The sequence below is a fragment of the Centroberyx gerrardi genome, chromosome 5 (genome assembly GCF_048128805.1).
Source record: "Centroberyx gerrardi isolate f3 chromosome 5, fCenGer3.hap1.cur.20231027, whole genome shotgun sequence".
In the NCBI taxonomy this organism is placed as follows: Eukaryota; Metazoa; Chordata; class Actinopteri; order Beryciformes; family Berycidae; genus Centroberyx; species Centroberyx gerrardi.
This window is the reverse complement of record NC_136001.1, coordinates 6,962,305-6,975,029: the sequence shown is the minus strand read 5'-3', so window position 1 is coordinate 6,975,029 and position 12,725 is coordinate 6,962,305. Positions and strand designations below refer to the sequence as shown.

The 12,725-nt window shown below is 40.7% G+C and overlaps 1 protein-coding gene across 1 annotated transcript; it reads left to right on the top strand.

Annotated features, from left to right (window-relative positions):
- Positions 1-650: 650 nt before the first annotated feature.
- On the top strand, positions 651-12,651 carry pigu (phosphatidylinositol glycan anchor biosynthesis, class U). Its single transcript, XM_071903579.2, has 12 exons — positions 651-780; positions 1,774-1,838; positions 2,953-3,012; positions 3,407-3,469; positions 3,963-4,072; positions 4,955-5,055; positions 5,251-5,348; positions 5,558-5,712; positions 6,950-7,093; positions 7,362-7,486; positions 8,074-8,216; positions 9,072-12,651. The coding sequence occupies exons 1-12, from the start codon at positions 651-653 to the stop codon at positions 9,183-9,185; spliced, it is 1,308 nt and encodes a 435-aa protein (XP_071759680.1). The 3' UTR covers positions 9,186-12,651.
- Positions 12,652-12,725: the final 74 nt, after the last annotated feature.

Genomic DNA, 12,725 nt, shown 5'->3' with positions numbered 1-12,725 from the left:
GATGACAATAACTTGAAGGTCCAAGACCTGTAGCTTCTGAATTTTAAAATTGAAGTGGTTGGTTTAGTATTTTTGACAAGCTTGGAGGGTGCTATGAATTATTCATTGACTCGTATGTGGCACATTACAGAAAATTAAATTATGCACTGAGCAATTAGGTAACTTTATTTTAAATGGTAACTGTCCTTAGCGGATACACAGTGGTCTACAGTGTCTAGCTTCACGTTGCTTTGTCATTGTGTTTTGATCCAACACATTAAGCGTCCCGGAGTGAAAACACGATCAGGTATTTAAGTTCCGCTTTGTAAAACGCAATCATAGTAAACTAGAAAAGAGCCTCTGTACTCAGTGCGCAATAGTTATTTTGAAGTTCCCATCATTCACATAGTAGTGCAAATTCTGGACATATAAAGTTTTTGATAGTATGTTATTAAGGCCATGATACATGGGCAATAATTTGAGGCGATAATTTTATCAACAGTTAACACTAGCAGTATTTTTTAATTTTTATTGAAACAATCGAAGGCAGAATAGTAAAAAACATTTCAGTACACAGTAGGGTGCTCTGGTTTTCTGTAGTTTTCTATTACGACAAAAGCCTTCATTTCCCGTCGTGCCTCTCGCAGGGCGGAGAGAGCTTCCTTGTCAAGATGGCGGCTCCCTTGACTCTACTTTTAGTTGTAGCCGTTACGATCCGCGCAGCGCTTTTTAGATCCAGTTTAGCGGACTTAATTGCAGAGAGAGTCGAGGTGGTGTCTCCGTTAAACGCCTGGAAGAGAGGTGAGCGGGTTTTAAACCGTGTTTTTGTCGGTTTTCTCGGTCAGACACTGCTCTGTTTGCCTCCTCGGCGCTGTGCAGCTCGCCGGTATAATTGAGTGAACTGTTACTAGCTAGCTTTAGGTTGATTTCCCAGACTCGTCAAGCCGGTTTAGCTACAAGAATGTGGCTTTGTAATCCACATTTAAGACAACCTGCTAACGCTAGCACGTTACCCGAATACACCTGTTGTGATGTGATTTCTTTCAATGGATATTTGATTTGTTTAACCCATAACTCCCATTGATTTAGTGTGGATAGCATCTCTGATTAAGCTGTTCTTGTCTTAGCAAACACTAGAAGCAAGACAGTCTAAAAACAGTTTCACCAAATGATTGTCCTCCGTCAGGCTCAACAGAGCGGTACTGGTCGGTGCTGATCTGCTTTTTTTAGGATATCCAACGAATTAATTGGCTTTGAATGAAGTTAGATAGCCAGGCAAGCTTTATAAACATGAGAGGAGGCAGAGTTGCTAGCTTGTGAATGCTGGTTTGAAGCGAAGGCTGTTTGCTGAGCCACAGTGAGGTTTAGTCTTTGGAGTTTGTTTTGCCATTCACTGTGCAAAGGGAGCGTCTCTCTCTCACTCTCTCTCTCTCTCTCTCATGCAAAATTACTCACACACTAATGCATGAGCTTTCATTCTCCAGATTACATGGAAACACCACAACCCTTCCCTTCATGAATAGTTTATTAGCTATAGTTGTAACAGGAAATACCATTATTGTAGTAGAAGCTGTATAGCTCCTAGTACTAAGACTAGGGATGCATGATGAAATTGAAAACCTGAGGTTGGATAATGAAATATCCCCAATCCTCCAAAATGCAAAATGTATAGTATCTTTCCCTTCATATAAAGCCACTGCAGTTGTTTCAGTAGTGTGTGTCTTGTTAAGGTGTACCGTGTGGCATGTTGAAGCGTAATCATCTTTCAGTCGTATTGTTTGGTTTTGTTTTCAGTGGTGGAAGGTCTGGCTCTGCTGGACCTGGGAATCTCACCCTACTCTGGAGATGTGTTCCATGAGGTGAGAACACACACACACACACACACACACACACACATATAAGCAACACACACAAACGTACACTGATGTGACAAACGACCGCGCACGTGCGTTTACAAGCACACATCTTCTTGCCCTCTAACACACATTTCTGCAGTACACACAGACCAGCACTTATCCTAATATTTCATATTGAACACAAACGGGCGCATGCATGGTATGCAAACACACAGGTACTTGAAGGAAAAATCCACTCTAAAACCCTTAAGCAATGATAAAGAAAAACAGCTGTTGTCATTTTGTATTTTTATTATTCCTGTGGATAACTGGCCAATCGTAGACGAGGTGACGTCACCTCCAGATATTTCCAGCAGCTACAATGATGTTTGATATGAGAAAATGTTTCAGGATCTAAAACATCAGTGGTAAACGTCAGGTTTTGGTGTCAGTCCCTCAGAATCAAAGAGCGAGGGCTTCTTTCTAGAGCCGCCATTTTGCACCAAGAGACGTTCAACAATCATACAGGGAGAAATCCATCGGAGAAGAGGAGAGAGACCAATTTCTACACTGACAGTAGTGTCAATAGACCAGAATGCAATGCAGCCACAAGACATGTTGCACTTTTAGGAACGGGCACGGCTGTGATCATAGATAAGCCCTAATGTTTAACTAGTCGGCTTGCTAGTTATATTTATATGCTCATACGTCCACCTTTGACTGAATGCAACAAGTTCAGGCTCGTTCTCTGGGGGTTGTCGAAAGGCATTCTGGGTTATTTATTATTATTATTATTATTTATTATTTATTAATCCCCAAGGGGATTAATAAAGTGCTATTTTATCTTATCTTAAAGTGGATTCACCAAAAAAGTAAATTACAACACTTCATCACAAAATAACTCCTGGAATGTACTGAACATGACAGATTGATGATATAACAGTGTAAGAGTATCTGAAGGTGGATTTTTCCTTTAATCACATACACAGATGGCGCACACATACATCACCCAGGTACCCAAACACACATACACCAGCGTACATACTGGTCTCTGGATAAACATGTCAGACTGCTTTGGCCTACATCAGCTGAGTGTTTGTCTGTGCTCTAATTCCAAATGTCTTCTTCTCTCTGTCAGACTCCCCTCATCATCTACCTCTTTCACTTTGTGGTGGACTATGCAGAGATAACCTTCATGGTGAGTAAGCGGAATACAGCTTTATGTATTCATGTGACAATGACAAAATGACACGTTGCATGTTTTTTAATGATCTGAATATTCCAAGTGCAGCATGATTGCAATACTCATGTCTCTTGATTTTGAAAGCTAGGGATTCTCCGCAACAACAGGATACCTTGTCAAACTGCTTTCCCTCTGATAAGAAAGTGCTGCTTACAGTCATTTGAAAAGAGACTATTGTGATTTTTGTTTTGTTGTCGTTTTTGTTCATGAACTGGGACTATTGATTGATATAAGGTATTGAATTTAGGTGTAATTACTGCTTTGCTTTTTTTCTTTTTTCTCTTTATCCTCCTCTCTCTCTTTCTCTCTCTCTCTCTCTCTCTCTTTCTTTCTTTCTCTCTCTCTCCAGATAGCAGATATGATCACTGCTGTGGCTCTCTACATTGCAGTGAAGGACTACAACAAACAAGTGGTAAGAAACCAGTGCAGTGCATTCAAAAATATATGAAAATAATAAATCATCTATCTATCTATCTATCTATCCATCTATCTATCTATCTATATAGGCTATTTAATAAGAAATATAGGTTATGGTTAGAGAATGTATATTTAACCAATACGTGACCAAGGTTTGATGAATTAATTTGATAGTTCCTGCAGATAAGACATTGATTCATTATTAGTCATTAAAACTCAGGTGTGATCTGAATGAAACAAAAGTCCAAGGCACTCTTGTTTGAAAAATTTAAAAAGCCTTTATTTCATGGGCTCATCTAGGGACATTAAAAACACTTACAAAACTCCAATGTGTTTCAGCATTGGCCTTCATCAGGGAGCTCCAAACAATTCATGTTCAACAAGGTGTGATCTGTTGTTGCCACAGCGGTGTGGTGAAGCTTTTGTTGCAATTTTGTTGTAGTAACAGTGTTGTGACAGATTTGGTGTGCTGTGTTCTGTTGTTCCAGTTCAGAAAGCAGAAATATGCCTTGGAGGCAGACCGCTACCCCCTGGACTGTCTGGAGCTCATCAGAAGCCCCAAAGAAATGTACTACATCCCTCTAAAAGTAGCCATGTTGTAAGTATCACGTCCCTCTACCAAGCATGTCTGGAGAACAATTCCATTTGCACTCTGGTGGCACCAAATAACGCCACCGAGACGCCTGAAAAAACGACGAGTCTCAGTCCTCTAACAAAAGAACTGTGGAGCTTGTTAGGAGTGAGAACGTAATCTGAACCAGCTACAGGAAATGAACCCAAAACACATGGGATTATGGCTTTCCTGCTCGGAAAGCCTAGCAGAACAAAATGAAGTCTGGACTGATGCTCATATTCAGCGTTTTCTTCATGTGTTTTCACCTGGTATGAACACCACAGAGGGTAAATTACAACAGTGCAGAAAAGTCCATCATGCGTAGCTAAAGTTAAGGGACTGGAATCAGATTTGTTGGGATGTCAGGTCACCAAAACTCTGTCCAATAAACAAGCTACTTATGAGTCATGTGACTTCTGTTTACAAGCCCTGGTTCACTTGTAATTGGGCAGAGTGAAACTAAACGCACCAACCAAAAAAGCAACAAAGTAAACTTTTCCACTCCGGTTTGAACCAAAGAAAACAAACTGTAGGTGTGACTGCACCCTAAATGCAGCCATGTTGTAAGTGCCATATCCTTGTAAAAGTAGCCATGATGGAAGTATGACAACCTTATACAAAAATCTGCTTTGTAAAATCTTACACCTCTAAAAGTAGACAAGATATGCACTTCATTATTTCTAGTGGTTACACTGGCGCAGCTGAGGCAACAAAATCATTCCTGTTTAAAGAATTTAAATAATTTTTTTATGCATCTTTATCATTGCTTACTCACCTGCTTTCTCTCTTTCTCTCTCCCTCCCCATTCACTCTTTCACTATCTCTCTCTCTCTCTCTCTCTCTCACCCTCCCTTCCCTCTCTCACAGTTACCTGTTGAACCCGTTCACCATCCTGTCCTGCGTTGCCAAGTCAACCTGTGGACTGAACAACGCCGTCATCGCCCTTTTCATCCTCTCTACTATTAAAGGTAAAAACGTCATCCTGGAGTTCCTCCAGGATGATTTTTTAATTACAATAGAGATGTGATCTTTCCAGGCATTCCACATTTTTTTGGATAGAGAACCATAATGCTCTGCCAATATTCCTGCAACCACAAAATTATCATATAAGAGAGAAGTGATTGATTGATTTAATTTTTATGGTTTTTGTTATCGTGTTGCAGGAAGTGCCTTGTTGAGTGCCGTGTTCCTGGCCTTGGCTACATATCAGTCCATCTATCCACTGACTCTCTTCGCTCCAGCACTGCTATATTTGCTGCAGGTATGATGTGTATAAACACAAACACAAAAAACACTGAAGAGCATAGTGCAGAATGGTTTCATAAAGTTGTATTTTTTCTCGCTGTAATTTATGTATTCTCTCTCTCTCTCTCTCTCTCTCTCTCTCTCTCTCTCTCTCTCTCTCTCTCTCTCTCTCTCTCTCTCTCTCTCTCTCTCTCTCTCTCTCTCTCTCTCTCTCTCTCTCTCTAGCGTCTGTACATCCCGGTGAACTTGCGGCGGCCCAGCTTCTGGCTGTTCACCCTGCAGTTTGCCTTCATGTACCTGGGCAGCCTGTTCGTCATCGTATGCCTCTCCTTCTTCCTGCTGGGCTCCTGGGACTTCCTGCCCTCCGTCTACGGCTTCATGTGAGGGAGCGAGGGAGGTGGGGTGGGGTGGGGTGGGGACGGGGGATGGAGGGGAAGGTTAGAAAGGAGGGAGGGAGGGAGGGATAGAGGAAGAGCAGTCCTGTGTAGCTCAATGGGTAGAGCAAGGCACTAAGGCCGCATTACACAGTGAAACTATTCACGCAGCTTGGTTGTGTTGGTGAGTTGCATGAGGTTCATGCAACTTTACTGTTACATTTCAGATGCAATCAAAACTACATGCAACAACGCAGTCTACAATAGTTTAAACAGTTGGGGGGGGGGGGGGGGGTGGTAATTCAGCATATTAAATCTCTTCGCTGTGGCATAATATTAACATAACATAAGCTATGTCTGTAGTTAGCGGTTAAACTAACACCAGGTAAGGTCCACTGTCAAGTTTCTATACAGAAAATACAGAAAAAGGTTAGGGTTCAGTTCAGTCCAGGATTGGCTGAACAAAGAGGAACCGGAACTGCTGCCCGATTATTTCTTATTATTGAGGGATGTGGAGAGCTGAATTTTCTGACAACGCCACTCAATTCCTGGGGTTTTCAGACACACAGTAGTCATAAGAAGTGCGAGAAGCCTGACTGCCATGGTAACAAGACGGCACGTCTGCAGTTCCTGCACATCTAGTGACCCGCAAAGCATGAACCAAGCCTAAGAGCGCCAGTTAAATCGCTAAAATGTAAAAGTGTAGGTAGTCGGTGCACGTAGGAGCGATCAGACCTGACAGAGGCTGAGATAATGAAGCTGTTTTGGGAGCAAGACTGACGAGGCTAAAATCCATCTTTCTATCTGGGAATGGTGCTTTTGATAGCCGGAGGCCTTGTTCATTATTTGGCTGCCTTTCTCCTGCAGTGAATGGCATTGCCGTTGAGCTGCTGGAAGCCTTGGCACAGTGAATGAATCCTCTGTTCTTCTGACATTTACTGGTCTAGACACATCTGAATTCAAACAGGAAATTCAACCGGTTTGAAGAGGTCTGTGTGTGTGTGTGTGTGTGTGTGTGTGTGTGTGTGTGTGTGTGTGTGTGTGTGTGTGTGTGTGTGTGATCCTACAATGGGAGGACATTTTCTCAGCCCTCACTCTGAAAAGAGGTTAGTGCAGGTTAAGTTCAGAGTAAAGGTTAGATTTTTGATTTTGTGTGTGTGTGTACTGTCTGCCTTGGTCTCATGTATGTCTATTGAAAAAGGAAAAGAAGTTTGACTTTCTGTGTATTTCTGTCTCCCTCCAGTCTCTCGGTGCCGGACCTGACCCCGAACATCGGCCTCTTCTGGTATTTCTTTGCTGAGATGTTTGAACACTTCCGCCTCTTCTTCCTCTGCGTTTTCCAGATCAACGTCTTCTTCTACACCATCCCTCTGTCCATCAAACTCAAGTAAGTCCTCCACCTGTCACCCTCTCATTCCTCCTCATTCTCCCTCTCTTACGTTGTCTTTCTCTCCATCAGACTCATGCAAGGCTTCTTTCTTGCTTTCTTGCTTTCTCGCTTTCTTGCTTTCTTTCTTGTCGAAAATGGCATTCAACCATGCTAACCCCTGACCTGTGTGTGTGTGTGTGTGTGTGTGTGTGTGTGTGTGTGTGTGTGTGTGTGTGTGTGTGTGTGTGTGTGTGTGTGTGTGTGTGTGTGTGTGTGTGTGTTGCAGGGAGCACCCAGTGTTTCTGATCTTCATGCAGTTAGCGGTGATCTCCATCTTTAAGTCGTACCCCACAGTGGGAGACATCGCTCTCTACCTGGCCTTCCTGCCTGCCTGGAGTCACCTCTACAGATGTAAGTGCATATATCTAAAGATATATAAAATATATTTAAGATAACACACAGACTCGCAGTGTTCCTTCGTCATTTTTGTAGCAGAAGCCAACCTCCATGTATTGGGTTAATATTGGAATCAAATATCCAGTGATAATATTCATGCTTGTAGATTAATGAAAAATCCACAAAGAAAATGAATTACTATACTGTAACATTAAAAGAAAAAGAAGAGAAATTTCTTATTCAAGTGGACAGAAATCGGCCATCAGAGTATACTGTCATGACAGTTTTTCTTTAAAGCTAAATTTAAGAGAGTGATGTGAGTATATGGCTGTAATAACGTATAAAAACAAATGTTTTATTGTAGTTATATTGATAATATGTTACATTTTGGTGTTTTAACTCAATAAAATAGAACATACAATAATAAACCTGGTACAACATGCAATAAATGTCAGATTTAAAGGAGAGAGAGCACAGTGCTGGATCATGATCAGACTTATTTCAGACAGGACCTCTGCTCTGGTTGTTGGAGCCTGAACTTTGAACCCATAGTGAAGCAGAGTCACCAGAAAAATAAAATCTGTTTCTTGTTCCCTGTCCAGTCCTGAGGAACATCTTCCTGGTGTCCTGCGTGCTGCTGGCCTGCTCTGCTCTGTTCCCGGTGCTCTGGCACCTCTGGATCTACGCCGGCAGCGCCAACTCCAACTTCTACTATGCCATAACACTGCTGTTCAACGTGGCACAGGTAGGACAGGAAAGGAACTAGGAATGGGAAGAAGTACATGACTTGTGTATTAGTTGCTGGGTGATGCTTCTGGATCTACGCTGGCAGTGTCAAGTCAAACTTCTACTTTACCCCTAACATCTATTTTTTGTTTTACCCCTGGCCTTCCAAAACTCTCCTGCCAGTCTGACTGTTTCACCAGCCAAAATTACTTTTAGAATAGAGAAGAACGTCCAAAGGATGAATTACCAAACTACCAAAGTGACTGCTAGAGTAAACAAACTCAGTAGAACCAACCAAAAATGTACCAACACTTAGCTGGCTGTTGGTTAAGGCTGCACAGTTGATAATGTATAATCGTATATTGCAATTTGAGTTTTCCTCCTTTTCATGCCAGACCTGGGTCAAATACTCTCTCTGATTGGATGAATTCGGCCTGGTGCTAAATATCAAAACATGTGACAAACTCCACCCATCTGCCCTTTAAGCAGGGCAAAACGAACGCTACAAAACAAGAAAAAGTAATTCCAAATACTGTTGGATCCAAGTCTGTTTAATGTAGCTACAATAGATTCAGTTAAACGAATTGATCATACCTAATGACTTTCAGTTTCAGTGGATCATCATTACAAATAAAACAAAAATGTTCATATTTCATAGTTATCAAGCTTTCCAGTGAAATAAGTCCTCAGGTGGGGGTTTGAGCTCATTTTGGTATCTTTCATTTGTCCTACTGGTCGGTTATCTTGTTCCATGTGCTCCAAATTCCGATCCTTACTCACACACACACACACACACACACACACACACACACACACACACACACTCACACAGGCCATCATCAGTATCATAATATCTGTCCATTTCCCCCCTCAGATCCTGCTGGTGTCGGACTATTTCTACGCCTACCTGAGGAGAGAACACCATCTCACCCATGGACTGTACCTGAAGAGGAAAGACGGCTCCGAGGCTACGCTAGTCCTTAAATAGAACACACACACTTCAACACACTTACACACACACTCATAATACACAAACCACCTGGATCACAGCCTCTACCAGGAGAGGAGAAACTGCTCCGAGGTCACGCTCGTACCTCAAAGGGAACAAACACAAACCGAAGAGGATCGAAGGCTTTGAAGCCACACAGGTCTTCAGACAGGACATTTGCACACACACACACACACACACACACACACACACACACACACACACAGAAAGTGTGCCTCGTACAGCCTCGTACACAGACCCACAAGTCACACCATACCGATGCAGACACACGCAGATATAGGTGAGTAGGATGGGATGTAGGAATTTGACTTTGACATACTCCTGCCTTGTCACACAGACGGACAAACATTACTGAGCTACCGAACATCACACTCCTCCTTTCACTTTGTTTTCTGGAGCGCTCTTATTTTGAAGCTGCCTGCAATCTACTCCCAGAGGGCTTTTATTTTGAAGCCCTCCTCCTCCTGCCAGCCGTTCCTTGAAGGACTTTTCATTTTGAAGCCCTGTTCACCCTGCAACTTCCTCCTGGAGGGCTTTTATTTTGAAGCAGAATCGTTCCTGCAGCATCTTTCTGGAGGGATTTTACTTGGAAACCCCACTTTTGCCTCATCTGCCCTCTGGAGGGCTTTTATTTTGAAGCCTTGCTCCTCTTAAAACTTTTCAAAGTTTTTCAGGATTTCAGGTTTACTGGACATACAACTCACATTAATTTGATAGATTCCTGTTATCCAGCTCTCCCACCCATTATTTCCTGTTGTTTTATGTTTTCCTATTTCCTATATTACATCTCTCTCAAAACCAAACTGTTCAGAAGTGAGGACAAGGAATAGGAAACTTTTTTGTCTGGAAGCCTAAAATGTCCATCTGTCTCTCTTACCAGTTTCTTACCAAGTACTTTTTTTGAGTGCCATTCATCACCATCACATTTTTCCTCAGTTTGCTCTTTTATCTTGAAATGAAGGGAAATCAGTGTTGCTTCTTGTTGGGAGTTGAGCCAATACTGAACCCACGGTACACAAGACTGAACACCAGATGTGGCTGTGATGCCTTCAGCTACCTGTAGACAGAGCCGTCTGTCTGTAAAGGGTTGTGACACTGAAATCACTGAGGTCCCAGTTGCTCCCACTGCTTCCTGATAGAAAGCAAGTCTGGAGATTATCACCTGTAGACAAGGAAAGAAAGGATTTTTTTGGGCATTTTTGCCTTCTTTACACAGTTCCAAGTAGAGAGTGACAGGAAAGATTGTGAGAGATTGGAGTCGAGAATGTTGTGTTTACACGGTACGCGCCTTAGACCACTGAGCCACCAGGACGCCCCAGTCTGTGAGGTTTTTACTAGTGAAAATCATGACTCAACAATTTGTATACCAGATAGAAGTTTTCACTTAGCCGGGTTTGCCAGGCGACAAACACATTTCCAGTAAGAGTTTGGAAACACAATCTAGTTCCAGGAGTAAAATAGGGAGTCAATGGTGGATTTAAAAAAATCTAGATCTCTTCAGTGTTGCACCTTTTTATAGATACAAGCCTCTGCCTATAGAGAACCAGGTGAAGTTCATATTAAAACACTGTGCTGAACGGTTAACAGACTAACATTAAGACTCCATTTGGATCTTGAATGAAATGCAGTATATCAGTGATATTATAGCAGAATGCTTTGCTTGCTCTTTGGGCATCAGCAAGAAGGTAACCTTTATACTTAATTTTTTTATAATATACAGTTGTATCTTATACAGTTATAACCCTACAATAACACTTAGCCTGAGATTAACCTGATGCTGCATTCATGTCACACTTGGAAAGTGTTCAGGTGTTTGAACTCGTTTAAAGCAGTCACACGCTGTAATTTAATTATTCTGTAGACTTTGGTTGCTCTTGATGATAAAAACCTTATTTAAATAGCACCTTTCTTAAACAGAGTTTACAAGGTGTTTAACAGAATAAAAAAATAATACAATAGCAAAACAAACATACAATACAATAATAAAAATCAAAAGAGAAGCAAAGGCAACAACAGATGAATTAAAACTATAGGCAAAGTAAAATAAATAGTGAAATAGTACACAAATCACAAAAAAAATGGGTGATATATGTTTAAGCAAACCAAACGGTGTCAACCACAGTCAACAAGTAGTTGTCTCCTGCCATGGTATTAAGAGTTGCGATGACAAAACAACTGATGTAATGATTTTTTTTCTCTCTTTTTTGTTCATTTTATTTAAAGTTAATATATCATTCCCTAAACCTGACTTCAGGCATTTTCTTCAAATTCCAAGTTCCCAAGTTATATTTACGTCTTGAAAGCTGAACAGTGTTTTCAAGTAGGAAGCTCGTCTTTCCCATGTGACATGAATGCAACATGAACCTCTTATCATACACTAAATTAACATGTTTGATTTTGCAAAGGGAACATCAGTCAAATTTAAGAATTTCCTCATGTTATTACTGTTTCCAGTTGAAGCTGGAAACCAGAGACCCAAGACTATAATCTAGGAGTTCATCAGACTGGAGCTGTTGTCCCATTGACAATGAATGGGAGACAAATACTTAATTTCATGGTAGTGCTAACAAAACATTCTCTGTCCTCATTAGAAGTTACTGCTGTACATCTATTGAAAAGAAATCTTGATAAATATGAGCTAAAACAACAGACTGTTAGCTTTCGGTGATACTTTAGCTTTGGTTTCCATGTTAAAATCATCATTACAAACCAAAACTCACAAAGTAATATGGATTTCATAACAAAACATGAATATGAACGTTTGATTTTAGGATTTTGGGCGTTTACTGACCTTGTTGAACCATGTTAAAACAGCGGCACTATCAAAAAACATCACTTCTGCTGCTCACTTACGGAAATTATTTCAACTTAAACAGATGAATATGATAAAAAAAAGGAAAAGACATTTAGCTGGTTATTGGTCTATACTGATCTCCATGTTAATGTTAAACTACATTAAATAAATTCCTCAGCTCACTGTCCCAAAACTTATATATTGAGTATTTAACATGGAGAAACACAGTTAAGATTCCAGTCTGGTTGATTTCTCTGTTGTACTCTGAATGTGATTTACATAGTTTATTTTTTTTTTTTTTATGTTATGTTTTTTAAACCCCTAATCTGTTTGGGCTGAACGTCCATGGCGGCCATTTTGAATTTTGATACCAATGAACGGATTAGCAAGTAATTCCCTTGTGAAATATTTATTTATTTGCTGCACTGAAAACTTTGCATTGTGATTTACTTGTTTTGTTTTTTTTTTGTTTTGTTTTTTTCAGATGGAGGAGCTCTTATGTTGTTTTGATACTGTATATATGTTAATGTGTTTGTTTTATTACATGCTGTTAAAATGCAGGGTGATATTTGAAAGGGGCAATGTTATATTGAATGAATGATTTAATGAATGAACATAAATGATGATTATTAAACTTCAGGTGTTGGTTTAGTCTTTTTCTTTTCCATTCAGTGCATTATAATTTTAGGTGTTTTTTTTGCCACTCTACCTTTGTCTTGCTTGGG

Excerpts from the sequence above, each read along its gene's own strand:
- pigu (XM_071903579.2), top strand. The coding sequence starts at position 651 with ATGGCGGCTCCCTTGACTCTACTTTTAGTTGTAGCCGTTACGATCCGC. Across the intron at positions 781-1,773 it reads GTTAAACGCCTGGAAGAGAG|TGGTGGAAGGTCTGGCTCTG; the intron begins GTGAGCGGGTTT and ends TTTTGTTTTCAG. Across the intron at positions 5,349-5,557 it reads CACTGCTATATTTGCTGCAG|CGTCTGTACATCCCGGTGAA; the intron begins GTATGATGTGTA and ends CTCTCTCTCTAG.